The sequence below is a fragment of the Clarias gariepinus genome, chromosome 26, assembly GCF_024256425.1.
Source record: "Clarias gariepinus isolate MV-2021 ecotype Netherlands chromosome 26, CGAR_prim_01v2, whole genome shotgun sequence".
NCBI lineage: Eukaryota > Metazoa > Chordata > Actinopteri > Siluriformes > Clariidae > Clarias > Clarias gariepinus.
In genome coordinates this window covers 10175001-10188971 of record NC_071125.1, presented here as the reverse complement: position 1 = coordinate 10188971, position 13971 = coordinate 10175001, and the positions used below count along the sequence as shown (strand labels likewise).

The following is a 13971-nucleotide window of genomic DNA, read 5'->3' as shown; positions in this document are numbered from 1 at the left end:
TTCATTGTTGCGCATGCTCACTGTAGGGTCATCCAGACTCCAGAGAGACCACCACGAACCAGTTCCGTTTGTCAAAATACATGCTGAGGAAAAAGTGACCCAGACATTATTCCCTGTCATATCGAGCATGTAGGAGAGGCTTGTTTTAATAGCATTTAATTAATAAGTCTTAGATGTGAAATTTAACAGTTACTAGATGCTGGAGATTTGTATAATAACTACACAATTATAACATAACATAATAACAGCAAAAAACAGGGACAAAACTACATTACCTAAAATATAGTTGACACACATGGTGAAGGCATTTTTGTACATTCATAAATATTCCCAAATGACTGTGGCCCAGCTAAATGAAATTGCTTTTCAGTTATATTTTTATTCACACTGTTATTAATACAGTTAAGATGTATTCACTATGTGTCCACTACACTCAAATTTAACACCTGTAATTTCACTCCTGACACCAGACTACACGGACTACAATTCTCATCTGTACACTGTGACTACAGTAAAAATTGTAAAAACTGCTACACTGAAGAAGTATTTTACATAAGTCACTTAGATATCACTTTAAACGAAGTGTACTGCACTAATCAATTTTTGTTTGGAAATGAACAGCTGAGCAAATATCAAAAATGTACTATATAACAGAAAGAAAGATTTCGAAAACCACATAAGCTTGTGCTCTATGAATGTACGTAAATGTGCTTATTCTGCTGTAACAAATCTGACTAAAATTTAGGACATGAATAAGGCATGAAAAAATGTTTTTTAATCAAATTATCTTCTAATTCCAAAGGCCACTTTTGTAAACTTCATTTTAGTTACATGCTATAGGTTTGATAGACATATAAAGTGAAAATATTCTTTTTATTTTTATCACTATTTACAACAGCCTCTAGGTACTGACACTTTGCATTCCTATGTGGTCTTTAAACATTGCCTTCCAGATTTAGATCCGCCTAATCTCCAATCTTCTAAGACCTTCCACAAATTTTTTAGTATTGGCATGGGGAATTGAACCCACTGATTCACAAGAGCAGAAGAATTTGGACACTGATGTCAGGCAAAGAAGCCTCAGGTTACTTTGCAACTGTGGTCTGTAGGATTTAAGTCAAGTAGGCATTTTATTGTCATTTCAACCTTATACAGTTTAGTACGCAGTAAACCGAAACGCCGTTCCTCCAGGACCAAGGTGCTGCTAGATACAGTACATGTAACATAAATTAACAGAAACGTACTAGCTAACTAGGACACCTCATTAGCTGAATATCTAAGACAAACCAAATTTACACCAAAAATAACACAGTACAGAAGAATAGATAGCAATACATTTAATAGTCATAGTTTATGGTTCCTTAAAAAGCTCACAAACCTGAAATGCTGGCATGGTCTAATATAGCCTGGTCAGAATTAGACCATTCCCCAAATCATAAATTGTGAAGCTATTGAGTTTTTTTTTTCCTGTTGTTCTGTTATCTTACTGTTTGTAAGTAACACAGTGATCAGCTTTTCATCTCTTATTTGCCAGTTTATTTCAGGGTTAAATTTCAGTCCCCCTCTAAAAGGTTTAGTAGTTATGTTCTCATGCCTGTAGATGGCATAGTTAAACAGTACTACACTTACACAAGACTGTACCAACCCTGGGGAAAATGGCATAATGCATAATACTGTGCACTTCATTCATTTAAAATGTATCTTTAATTATATAAATAAATTAAATGTAAAAACTAAAACTAAAATAATTTGTTACAATTATTTATAAATTTCATTTTCTCAATTTATTTCAACTAAAGAATGTATGTGTAGCTTTGTTTTAGCCACTATTTCTTATAGAAAAATCTTTCTATGGATTTAAATAAATGAACCATTTAACTACCTTATTTGAACATAATTAAACTATTAAAAAATAAGAATAATTAATTAGATGGGTACAGAAATATTTTGCATGTTTATTGGGAATATTTTACGCTGGTAGAACACATTAGATACAAATGCCTTTTTATGTTCTATTTCAGTAGTATAATCAAATGTCAAATGATTTCCTTGCAATAGTATTGTTAGTAGGCAATGCTGAGCTTTACACCACTATCAAATAGCACACCATGTGGAAATGGATTTCATACTAAATAAAGTGCACATGTTGGGATGCATTACAATTCAGTTTTTCGTTTGGAACATTTGGCTTTCGGAATAGAAACTGTACACATGTCAAATTATTTATTTATTTTATTTATAGTCTCTTATTTATAATCTCTCAATCATCATATGGAGAAGCCACAAATCTAGGTAAGAAAAGCAGCGTTCCTGTGCAATAAATGTAGATGAGATTTTTTATTTTTTTTTTGAAAGCTCATGATGAATCCATAGATGCTGTGCCTCATTGGAGTTGTACAGTAGGAGCTTAGGGGCTTTAAAAGAAATTTTATATTCATAAGTCTGTCACTTTCGACAGTCTGTCATTCTATCGGGTATTATCCAAATTAGGATGAGATCCCTTTTAAGTCTGGTTTCTCTAAAAGTGTGTTCCTCATGTTTTTTCTCAGGGAGCTTTGGCTGTAAAAAAAAGTATTTGCCTAATAGATATTTCATACTAAAATGATTCAGATCACACTTATATTATTCAGATCATCGTACCAATTTTAATATTACATAAAAATAACTAGAGTAAAATACTCTGCAAAATACCCGCCAGATGAACTGTAATCAGCCTCATTTTTTGGAAAGCTGAGTTAAATTTCTCTTGCCACACACAGTACTGCCAGACCTGTTGAATCAAGAAATCACTTCAATAGAACCTGTCAGACAAAGTGAAGCATGGTTAAAGATCTCACAATGCCAAAAAAAACATCTTGATTGCCCCCAAGACTTTTTGGTAAAATATTCTGTGGACTGATGAAAATTTGGGAGGTGTGCGACTGTCATTAAACATTTCAGAAAAAGTACATCATACCAACAGTCAAACATGGTGGTAGTAGTGTGATGGTCTTCAGAGCCTGGACATAATTGATGGAACAATGAATTCTATGCTCTACCAGAAAATCCTGAAGGAGAATATTGGGCCATCAGTTCGTGACCTCAAGCTCAAGCACACTTTTTTTGCAGCAGGCCAATAATCCAAAACACACCAGCAAGTCTGTCTCTGAATGGCTAAAAAAATAAATAAATTAATACTAAACCTGATCCTGCTCGTTCATGCTCAAAAACCCTCGGATGTGGCTTAATTAAAACAATTCTGCACAGAAGAATGGGCCAAAATTGGCAGTTATCACCAATGCTTGATTGCAGTTGTTGTCGCCAGGGGTGAAGCAAACAGTTATAGGGTTTAGGGGTGATCATTAAAGAAAATCCATTTAGTATTTTCCTTAGGTTATGTTTATCATAAAATATGTAATATTAAAATTTGTTTGATGTTCTGAATCATTTAAGTGTGACAAATATGCAAAAAAAAAAAGTCAAAATACTTTTTTACAGCATTGTCTTTCCTCAGCGGCAAAGTTATACTTAGAATCAGCAGAGTGGGAATTAAAGTATAAACAGGAAATTAATATCTGAGGGTTTCATTGTATTAAAAAAGGTTCCGTACGGGCTGTCTTTTATTTAAATGGCATGTTGCTGCGCTAGTTTTAAATTCTTTAGCATATACTTCTGTACCATATACTGTAACAGATAACACATCATACAAAATTAAATGCATGCATCAAAGCAACAATATTTGGACTGATTTTTGACCTACAAAGGTTCTTGTAAGATAGTATTGGAAGTATAACACACTTTTGGAAAACCAAGTTAAAAAATATTGCTAATTACTAAAAATATAAAAATACTAGCTTTCAAAGAGTTACTATGATAGTAGGCTGGGTCACTCACCATAAAAAAAAGCTTATTTATACTGTAGGTCTTAAACCCAGAGGAATCAGAACATGTGTGGATATGCCATACCAGTTGCAGTAATATGGAGAAATAAAGAAAAAAGGTCAGCTGGGGGTGGGGGCGGAGGTTGACATCCTGTTTGGACGGTCTGCTTTTGAGTGTGGGAAAGTTGTAAAAAGTGATGTTAGTGAGAAAGAGACATAGAGAAGGATAAAGAAAGTCACAAACTATATGCTATGTGCATATACAATATCTCTATACTTATGTTTTTCCTCTCAATTCACATATAATCTATATAATTATGTTTTATTTTATCATAGGTATATGAATAGTGTATATAGATTAAAAAAAATGTCACTTTTATGATCATGTTGAAGCAACAGGTCTAGTAAAATACATACAGTTTCAGACATGTGGCAGTTATTGTACCTCAAGCCAGCCTTTCCTGTTTCAATGCTGATTCTGGGAAAGATTTGTCATGTCCTTCTCAGAGTTTAGTATGAAAGACCAGTGCCTCATATTACATTCATTAAGGGCATGAGGCAAGAGAGATGGAAATAGTTTACTCCTCCCAGTTTGTGTCCCCACATCATTTGCAATGAAAACTTCTCCTTGTCATGTACCCTGTCATACTTAATTTGTTGTACATGCTTTGTACTCATTGTTTAATACACAGTTCACTATGTCCCTATCAAGCTCATGATTTCTGTCCCATTGCAAATTCGGGTCGGTAGATTCAAAGCATATTCATTTTTTTTGTTCTCTTAGACTTTTACTGCTTAGGCTTGTTTACTCTCTATCCCATTTCTTATCAACAATTTTCTTTTACAAAAAAAGCAAAAGTGAGAAAAGCAAATACATCATTGCACCAAGATTGTGCAAGGTTATTTGAAGATAAATTCTGCATACATTGTTCAGCCATAACATTAAAAACATTAACATTCAAACCATCTAGACTGTGGATTTCCATCGTGCAAACAGCTCTGGCCCCTCAGCACTCTGGGATGTGGGGTGGGGTGTTTTCTGGCATTGGGGCATTGGTGATGGATCCTTTGGGTGCTGTGGGGCACAGGGTAGGGCCACCATGGATCGGATTTGTCGTGGGGGCTTGATCGGATAGGGATCTGGGAAGCTTGAGGGCCAGGGTGGCAGTCTTGGGCTCTTCCTACTGGGCCCCATGTGTCAGAAGCTGTAGTGCAGATGGAATTCAGGTGCCTATCTATTGTGGCCAGCATTGGCTTTTTCATGGGATCAGACTAAATGAGCTAGCATTTGATCCCCATGTGCATAGATGAGCCTTGGGTGCCCATGATCTTGTCATGATCCGGTGTCAAATTATTATGTTATTCAGGTCACCTCGCAGTGGTGTTAATGTTGTGTGCTGATTGGTTTATATTTTACCTAAAGAAATTACAAAAAATATACTGTGTAATCATATAAATGACTTAATATATAAACAGTTAATAAAATATTTATTCAGATAAAACTATTTGTATAACAAAACATATCCACACGAAAAAATGTATTGGAATCAAATGGAATAATTTTTTTTTCCCTGAAGGCACATATACTCAGGTGACTAGAGTTCATTATATCATTTGAGGAAGAAATATGGCTGAAACTTGAGGGGAGACTTTGCAAAGAAGAAACATACTGTACGTGTAAAGTGGTGCCAAATCAAGTAGACTTATAGACACATATAAACACATACTGTATAGCATTTTAGGTCTTATTGTGTGTGTGTATATATATATATATATATATATATATATATATATATATATATATATATATATATATATATATATATATCCCACAATATATAGGTCTTATTGCGGGATATATATACATAAATATATAAATTGCATCTCAGTAAATTAGAATATAATCAAAACATTAATTTTAGAAAGATTTATTGCACACAGACATATATATTATTAATTGTTTACTTCTTTTCATTTTGATGATTATGGCTAACAGCTGATGAATAGAGTATTACTTAATCCCAATTTTAAAAGATTTTGAACACAGAAGTGTTTGACTATTAAAAAGTATGAACAAGTACAGCACTCAATACTTTACGCTCCCTTTACATGAATTACTGCAGCAATGCAGCGTGGCATAAAGGCGATCAGTCTGTGGCACTGCTCAGGTGTTATGGAATCCCAGGTTGCTTTAATAGTGGCCTCAGTGGTTGTTGGCTCTCGCATCTTCCTCTTAACAATAACATAGATTCTCTAGGGGGTTTAGGTCAGGTAAACACAAGCCAATCAAGCACAAAAATACTATGGTCCTTAAACCAGGTACTGTATGAGTATTTTTGGCAGTGTAGGCAGGTGTCAAGTCCTGCTAGAAAATTTAATCAGCATCTTCAAGAAGCTAGTCAGCGGAGAGAGGCATGAAATGCTCTAAACCTCCTGATAGATGGCTGCCCTGACCTTATAAAACATAGTGGACCAACACCAGCAGATGACATGGCTTCCCAAACCACCACTGACTGTGCAAACTTTACACTGGACCTCAAGCAAATTGAATTCTGTCTCTCTTCTCTTTTCCTCCAGACTCCAATCTCCAGTGATTTCCAAATGAAATGCAAAATTTACTCTTATCTAAAAAGATGACTTTGGCCTACTGAGCAACAGGCCAGTGCTTTCTGTCCTAAGCCCAGGTAAGACACCTCTAACGTTGTCTCTTGTTCAAAAGTAGCTTGAAACAGGGAATGCGATGCATTTGTAGCCCATGTCTTGTTAGTGGGAAGTATCTGTCTGAATCTGTTTGTGTGTGAAGCACAGACTCCAGCTGCAGTCCGCTCCTTGTGAATCTCCTTCAAAAATGCAATTTTTTCTTACGCATTTTATTCAACGTTCCATTAATGTGCTTGGATACAGCATTCTGTAAACAGCTAGCTTCTTTAGCAAGGGCCTTTTGTGTCTTACCCTCCATGTGCAGGGTGTCAATGATCGTCTTCTGGACAACTGTTAAATCAGCAGTCTTCCTCATGATTGTGTAGCCTACTGAACCTACCTAAAAGAACCTTTAAAAACTCAGAAAAACTTTCAAGGTGTTTTTAGTTAATTAGCTGATTAGAGTGTGACACCATGAGTCTCCAATATTGATCTTTTTCACAATTTTTGAGATACTGAATTTTGGGATTCATTAGCTGTAATCCATAATCATCAAAATAAAACAAAAAAATAAATAAATAAACACTTGAAATATATCAGTCTGTGTGTAACGAATCTATATAGTATAGGTTTTGAATTGAATCACTGAAATAAATCAACTTTTCAATGATATTCTAATTTATTGAGATGCACCTGTATATCTACACACAAAAAAATCCCTCATAGGAATAAGCTATAATACATATTACATAACTTATGGATCCAGGTTTAGTATGTAAATGATACTCCTGGTTAAACAGTTTGTGCATACAACACTATATTGTACCATGGAGAATGTTTTTCTCCATACAATGACATTTCCTTAATTACTGCTAAGTGTTTAGTCTTGGGCCTGCATACCAGTTGGAACATGGTAAAGATCAAATTCTGTTTCCAAGACATGTGATCCAAAGTTAAGCCACTCAGTAATCTAAGAACCTAAGTGCGGTGATTGGGATACCATATCATCCAGACATTCAACCAACAATCAACAGTGTATAAAACCGTGGGTGATATTCCATGATTGTCTTTGGTCATTTGCTTGGACCCGGATGCATTTGTGAATAAACTTAAACAAGCCTGACTGTGTCTTCTCTGAGTGTGTGTTTCTTTGAATTTTCACAACAAGCTGGAAGTTCCACTAAGAGTACATACCATTTCCAATCTATAGTTGCTTCTAGCTTTGCTTGCTGAACCATGCCACTATTGCTACTATGGCCAGTGTAAGAAAGACTGTAAAGATGATGATTACGTTGACAATGAGTTCCTCAAAGTCACTCCCAACCATGGATTCGTGAGTGCAGTTGGAAAAGAACTGTTCGTGGATAAGGATGATATAGTGTTCTACCACTGGGTGGGGCCAAAAGCAGCCTATCTTCACTGCGATGGTCTCTGTGCAGGTCGTAAAGAAGTCGTACTCTCTGTAGAAGAAAAAAAAAAAAAACAAGTTCAAAACTTTCCAGTTTGCACTCTATCAGTGGCTCTGTGATAGGTTTCCCTCTCCATGCGGAACAACTGTGGTTGATTCTCGGCCAACAAACCAAACCCAGCAACTAGGTGGCAGGGCATCTATAGTGTATATTGAGGCACCCACAAAAATACTGTGGGGAAGTTTTTGTTTTTTTTGTTACCTGGGATTGGTGCTGGTAGGCTAATTATAATATAGGGGGAAAATGGATGTCATAATGAAAAATGGAGGTAATAATGTCACTCATTATCTGCACCGGAAGTCAAATGAAATTCCAGATATTTTCTTAGTCCATAAGCCCAGACACTGATGTGCTGTCACTTGCTGGGTAAAATATGATTCTAAATTCAGATAAGTTCTTTGATGCTTTTAGCAAATTAGGCACTGTTTGGGAGAATTCTAAAATCATTATGCCCATCACAAAAAGAAAAAAACTATCTGTGCAATGAATAAAAAAGAATGCGCATACTGTATGTGACTAATGCCAGGTTCAGTTTGTTTTGGCTGAAATGTTGATCTGATTGGTTGCTACCGCCAAACCAGGACTGACTAAAAAACCTTTAACTTTTTGGATAAGTTTGGATAACTTATTGGATAATTAACCACAGTAAATTATTAAGCAGATGTCTATTGTAGGTCTCTTTGACAGTACACTGATGCACCATCACCAGTTGGTAACAGATGGAAATTTGTTGGACAACAATCAAATTTTTAACTGGATGTCTAATGACACTACTTCCACAGAGTATTCTCAGAACAGTTCACTGTAAGTATGTAAGGGTACATGCTCTGCAAATATGAAATAAAATAGTGGTGTTCAGGTCACACAGGGACCTTTGATTATGCAAAATAACAGACAACAGTTATGAGTCCCAAATCCTTTTATTTTTCTATATTATCCCCCCCTACACTAATGCATTTATCCCAGCGCTTCACTAGTACTTGGGCACTTCATATGGTGTTTAGTGAATGATTGCGTGTACAGCTCCCACAGACAGATACATCCTCTCCTCGCTGGAGACAAGTTATTTATTGATTTTTAAAGATCAGGCCTTCCACTCACTGAATGTTTATGGGAACATCTGCAGTTGGCACCGAGGCACCGAGGCCAGGATCAGCATTCATGGACAATACAGCCTCCTTTAATGTTTGCCCATTAAAATGTTTTACTACAGCTAAAAGTCTCATCACCGTACTGTGTTTAAAGACTTCTGTAAATATCAATCAGTTTTTTGGCTTCGTTCTTGAGAAATTTTATTATTTGTCCTGGTTAACAGAAAATTTAGCAAAAATATAAATACAAATTTATATAATATTAAATTAAATACAAGTGGTTACCTAATAAAATATGCTATGTTGCACTGATTCGTAAGGTTTAATTCAGCCATATCAGTCTTGAACTGTTCTCCGCACACCTCCATCTCCATGTATAGAGCTGTCTTATCACACTCCGGAATGTCTTTTGCTATAAAAAAAAAAGAGATTTTTTAAAACGTTATCATTAGCACATCATAAATTTGAAAAAAAGTAATAACAAGGTACAATGATCCCGAATAGCCTTTAGTAAATACATTCCTATAGTTCACATGTATACTGTAAATCTTGCTGCCTCCATTAGTGCTATATGTATATACAGTATATATATTGTTTATTTGTTATTTATATCTAAAAACTTATTTTTTTCACTGCCCTTTAAAGTATTTTTCACACTCACATTATTCTATATGTTCAGAAATGATAATAAACCCTACTGTGTACAGAGATAATGAATCTACGTGCTGTAGTTTTTACATTGGAAACTTGTAATTTATTATTATTATTATTATTATTATTATTATTATTATTTTACCAAAAAATCCTATTAAATGTAATTTATTTTAGTTAAGACTACATGGGTAGAAGGGTTTTGTTCCTGAAATATGTTAATTTAAACAGCAGCTTTCCTGTTTAATAATTTTCTCAAATTTGTGTCCAATGATCTACATAAATCTTACCACTGCAGAAAGTATATATTATCTAAACACCATCATTGCTACTTTCGACATTTATTATTATTTATTATTACTTTCGGCTTTATTTTTTTTATATTTTGCAATATGTAGGAAGCTTTTTGTTTTGCTACATCTGCGATCATCCTCAGTTGCGGAATCAGATTTAGGATTTATGTTTTTTTTGTGTGGTTGTTCATGTTCAGTTTGGGGTTGGGAGAAAGGGTTTGCACTTTACATCCCTAATTACTATATATTGTGCTGGCTGTTAAAGCCCATCATTTACAGCTTATGGTCACAAATTGTTTACTTTTTAAAAAACTTTTTTCCCATGCCTTTTTATTTTAGATATTATGCCCTGCATACGCTTGAATATTACATTAGACAGTTGACATGGGTGGTAATGATGATGGAGGCCATCCTGTAAAGTTTTTCTCATGGAATGTTAGGGGGCTAAATGGCCCTAGTAAAAGAGCAAAAGTTTTTTCCCCATCTTAAACAAATATAGTATTTCTTCAAGAAACACATTTCAGATTGGAAGATCACAATAAAATACGTAAATCATGGGTCAGTCACAATTTTCATAAAAAAATTGAATAGCAGATCCAGGGGTGTGGCAATATTGGTTAACAAGAGAATACAGTTTACACCATCCAATATAATTACAGTAGTGATTCTAATGCCTATTTTGTTATAGTTTCTGGTTCTCTTTTTTGTTGTTCTAGTAAATGTTTATGCACCCAAATGGGATGATGTCCAATTTGCAAACAACCTTTTGTTATTAATTCCCAAGCTTAACACTCACCATCTGATATTTTAGAGAGACTTGAACTGTATCACTGACCCCTTGCTTGACAGATCAAGTTCAAGTTCAAGTTAAAGTAGGCTTTATTGTCATTACAACCATATACAGTTAGTACACAGTGAAACGAAACAACGTTCCTCCAGGACCAAGGGGGAACGTTGTTTCGTTTCACTGTGTACTAACTGTATATGGTTGTAATGACAATAAAGCCTACTTGAACTTGAACTTGATCTGTCAAGCAAGGGGTCAGTGACACAGTTCAAGTCTCTCTAAAATATCAGATGGTGAGTGTTAAGCTTGGGGAATCTACCATAAGTAGCAGCTCTTCAGATATGGCTAAGGCTTTCTCTACTTTTATAAAGCAAAATGGCTGTGTACATTTTATACTAAGCTTTACTCTTCAGATTTTTTTCACATACAATAGACATGAAACAGTTTTTGGACAATCTAGATACTCCAACTTTACAATCTGAGGAGGTGAAAGATTTAGAGAATGATCTTGAGCAGGGAGAGATCAGTAGCGCTATCATGGTGATAAAAAGTGGCAGACCTCAAAAATATATATATATTTTTTTAGTTACGCTAATTTCAGCTAAGCCCTACGCTTAGAACGTGTCCTCCCTAAACTAATATCAGACAATCAAATGGGATTCATCAAGAATTGTTACTCTTTTTCTAATATACGCAGACTAGCCAATATAATGTATTCCTCTGATCCTTCACTTAGTCCTAAGAAAATTGTATCTTTGGATGTAGAAAAGGCTTTAGACCGTGTTGAATGGCCATATCTGTTTGAAGCTTCAAAAACGTTTGGTTTTGGCAAGACGTTTGTATCCTAAGTTAAATTTTTCTACCACCTTTAGCATCCATTCAAACCAATTATTCTCAGTCTGATTACTTCCCGCTAACAAGAGGTACTCGGCAAGGATGCCCATTATCCCCACTTTTCTTCACAATTGCAATTGAACCTTTATCGGTAGCACTGAAATCAACCAAGTTGTTTTAAGGAATTAAAAGGGGGGATATTGAACATCGTCTGTCTTTTTATGTGGATGACCTTTTGCTGTATGTCAGTGATTCCATAACTAGCTGCCATGCTATTATATCAATACAGTGAAACCTCGGATTGCGAGTAACGCGGTTTGCAAGTGTCCCGCAAGACGAGCAAGGATTTTAAATAAATTTTGACTTAAAAAATGAGCCATCCTTGGTTTACGAGTACCGAGTATCATTTATCACACATGCGCTTCTTGTTTTGACGCCGAGCGTCACGTGATCACAACTGCGCCACTGGTTTTTCTCTCTCTTGTGCTGCGAAATCGTCTCCCCTGCTGGGTCTTAGTGCTCTTCCTTACTGGTATAATTAACATCCGTGCACGTGTGTACTGTTTACTATAACACTGTGACGTGTGTGTGTAAAAAATATTTTATTTTGTGTTTGAAAGTGTGTGTGTACAGCGCGTGTGTACTGTTTCTTATAACACATGTGTATGCATGCATGTAAAGCAAAAGAAAGTCTCATTAGAGGTTAAAAATCCATTTTCTCCCTCTCTGATTTAGCCTGTCGTTAAGTGTGTGCACGCGCGTAATTTGACACCGTGCCGGTTCACACACTCTCTCTCGCTTTTACTGTGTGTGTGTGTTATGTGTGTGCGTTAAGTGTGTGTTTCTCTCTATTGCGCTGCAGAGTGTGTGCAAAGAAAAAAGAAATAAAAGTGAAGATGGGAGACGTGCGGGAGAAATTGAGGTCGGGAATTTACATCATTAAAGGAAAAAAAGGTCAGGCTGCTAAATCTAATGTTTTAGCATTCTTTTTTTGCACAGCGAATGTAAAAACGCTAAATGAACATTTCTGTGTGATAAATGAAAAAAAAATGTCAGTGGTTATTTAGTGTAGGCTGTAAACTGTAAGCCTGCCCTATACAAATCTAAAGTAAAAAATAGTTTAGCCTAGGTTACAAACGCTGCTTTGTAAATGTTTAAAATGTGTATCATTATCTTGTTATTAATATGACCTGATTTATCGTTTATATTCATAATCATACAGTATGTTGTTGCCAGTTTACAGGGCGATGTTTCCAACCACTTTTAGGCTAAAATAAAGGCTGTTTTCATTTGAATTACAATGCCTAGTATGTCTATTTAATGGTCGCAAGTGCAGGCGGGTTGTAAAAATAGATACAGTGGTGCGGGGCTAGCTGGGGCCGGCCAAATAATTTTGGAAAAATACCCGACCTGCGCATCACTAGTGTGCGTGCACGTAAGTTGACACCATCCCGGTTTACACACTTTCTCTCTCTCTCTCTCTCTCTCGCTCTCTCGCGTTTACTATGTGTTTGTATGTGTGTGAAGCACCCCCTCTCTGCTTCACACACACACACACACACACACAAACATACACAAAGACACTAAGGCGAGAGAGAAAGAAAGAGATAGAGAGAATGTGAACGGGCACAGTGTTAAATTACGCACGTGCACACAATGTACCCACTCCGCAGCGCAAGAGAGAGAAACACACACACATACACACACACAGTGCCTGCACGAATAAACGGAAACCCTTATCTGTCAGGATTTATTCTTACTTTTTTTAAAGGTAAAGTGCAGGTTTATTTGTTTTATTTTTACTTTATATTTTGTGTTCATTATTTTTATGTATTTATTTTATTTTGGGCTGTGGAACGAATAATTAGAATTTTCATTATTTTCTATGGGAAAACTTTGGTTCACGAGTGTTTTGGAATACAAGCCCGCTTCCGGAATTAATTATCCTTTTATTCCAAGGTTCCACTGTATTGGATAATTTCTGAACTTTTTCAGATTAAAAATGAAATCTTCATAAAAGTGAATGCTTTCCCATTAACAATTTAGCCTTGCCGATCAAAATTTTCGTTTATCTCCTGAAGACTTTAAATATCTCGGAATAAATATGACACGCTCGTTTTCCTCCTTGTTCAACGGCAATTGTAAACCTCAGTTAAAAGAGATGAGGGCTGAGTTGGAGAGGTGGCATAGTCTTCCCCTGACTTTAGCTGGTAGAATATATTCAATCAAGATGATGATACTTCCAAAGTTTCTTTATTTGTTTCAAAGTCTTTTTTTCTGTTTATGCAAACAATCTATATCCTCTTTTATCTGGGAAAACAAAACTTTGAGGGTCAACAAACATAT

The 13971-nt window shown here is 35.6% G+C and overlaps 1 protein-coding gene across 1 annotated transcript in view; it reads right to left on the bottom strand.

The window, feature by feature from the left end:
* Positions 1 to 5832: 5832 nt before the first annotated feature.
* LOC128514349 (receptor activity-modifying protein 3-like) overlaps positions 5833 to 13971 on the bottom strand; it is a 10940-nt gene continuing 2801 nt past the window's right edge. Inside the window, exons 2-3 of the mRNA XM_053488164.1 lie at positions 9346 to 9472; positions 5833 to 7960 (exon numbers count right to left, since the gene is read on the bottom strand). Coding sequence (XP_053344139.1) covers positions 7717 to 7960; positions 9346 to 9472 — 371 coding nt within the window. The 3' untranslated portion in view covers positions 5833 to 7716. The remainder of the gene's footprint in view (positions 7961 to 9345; positions 9473 to 13971) is intronic.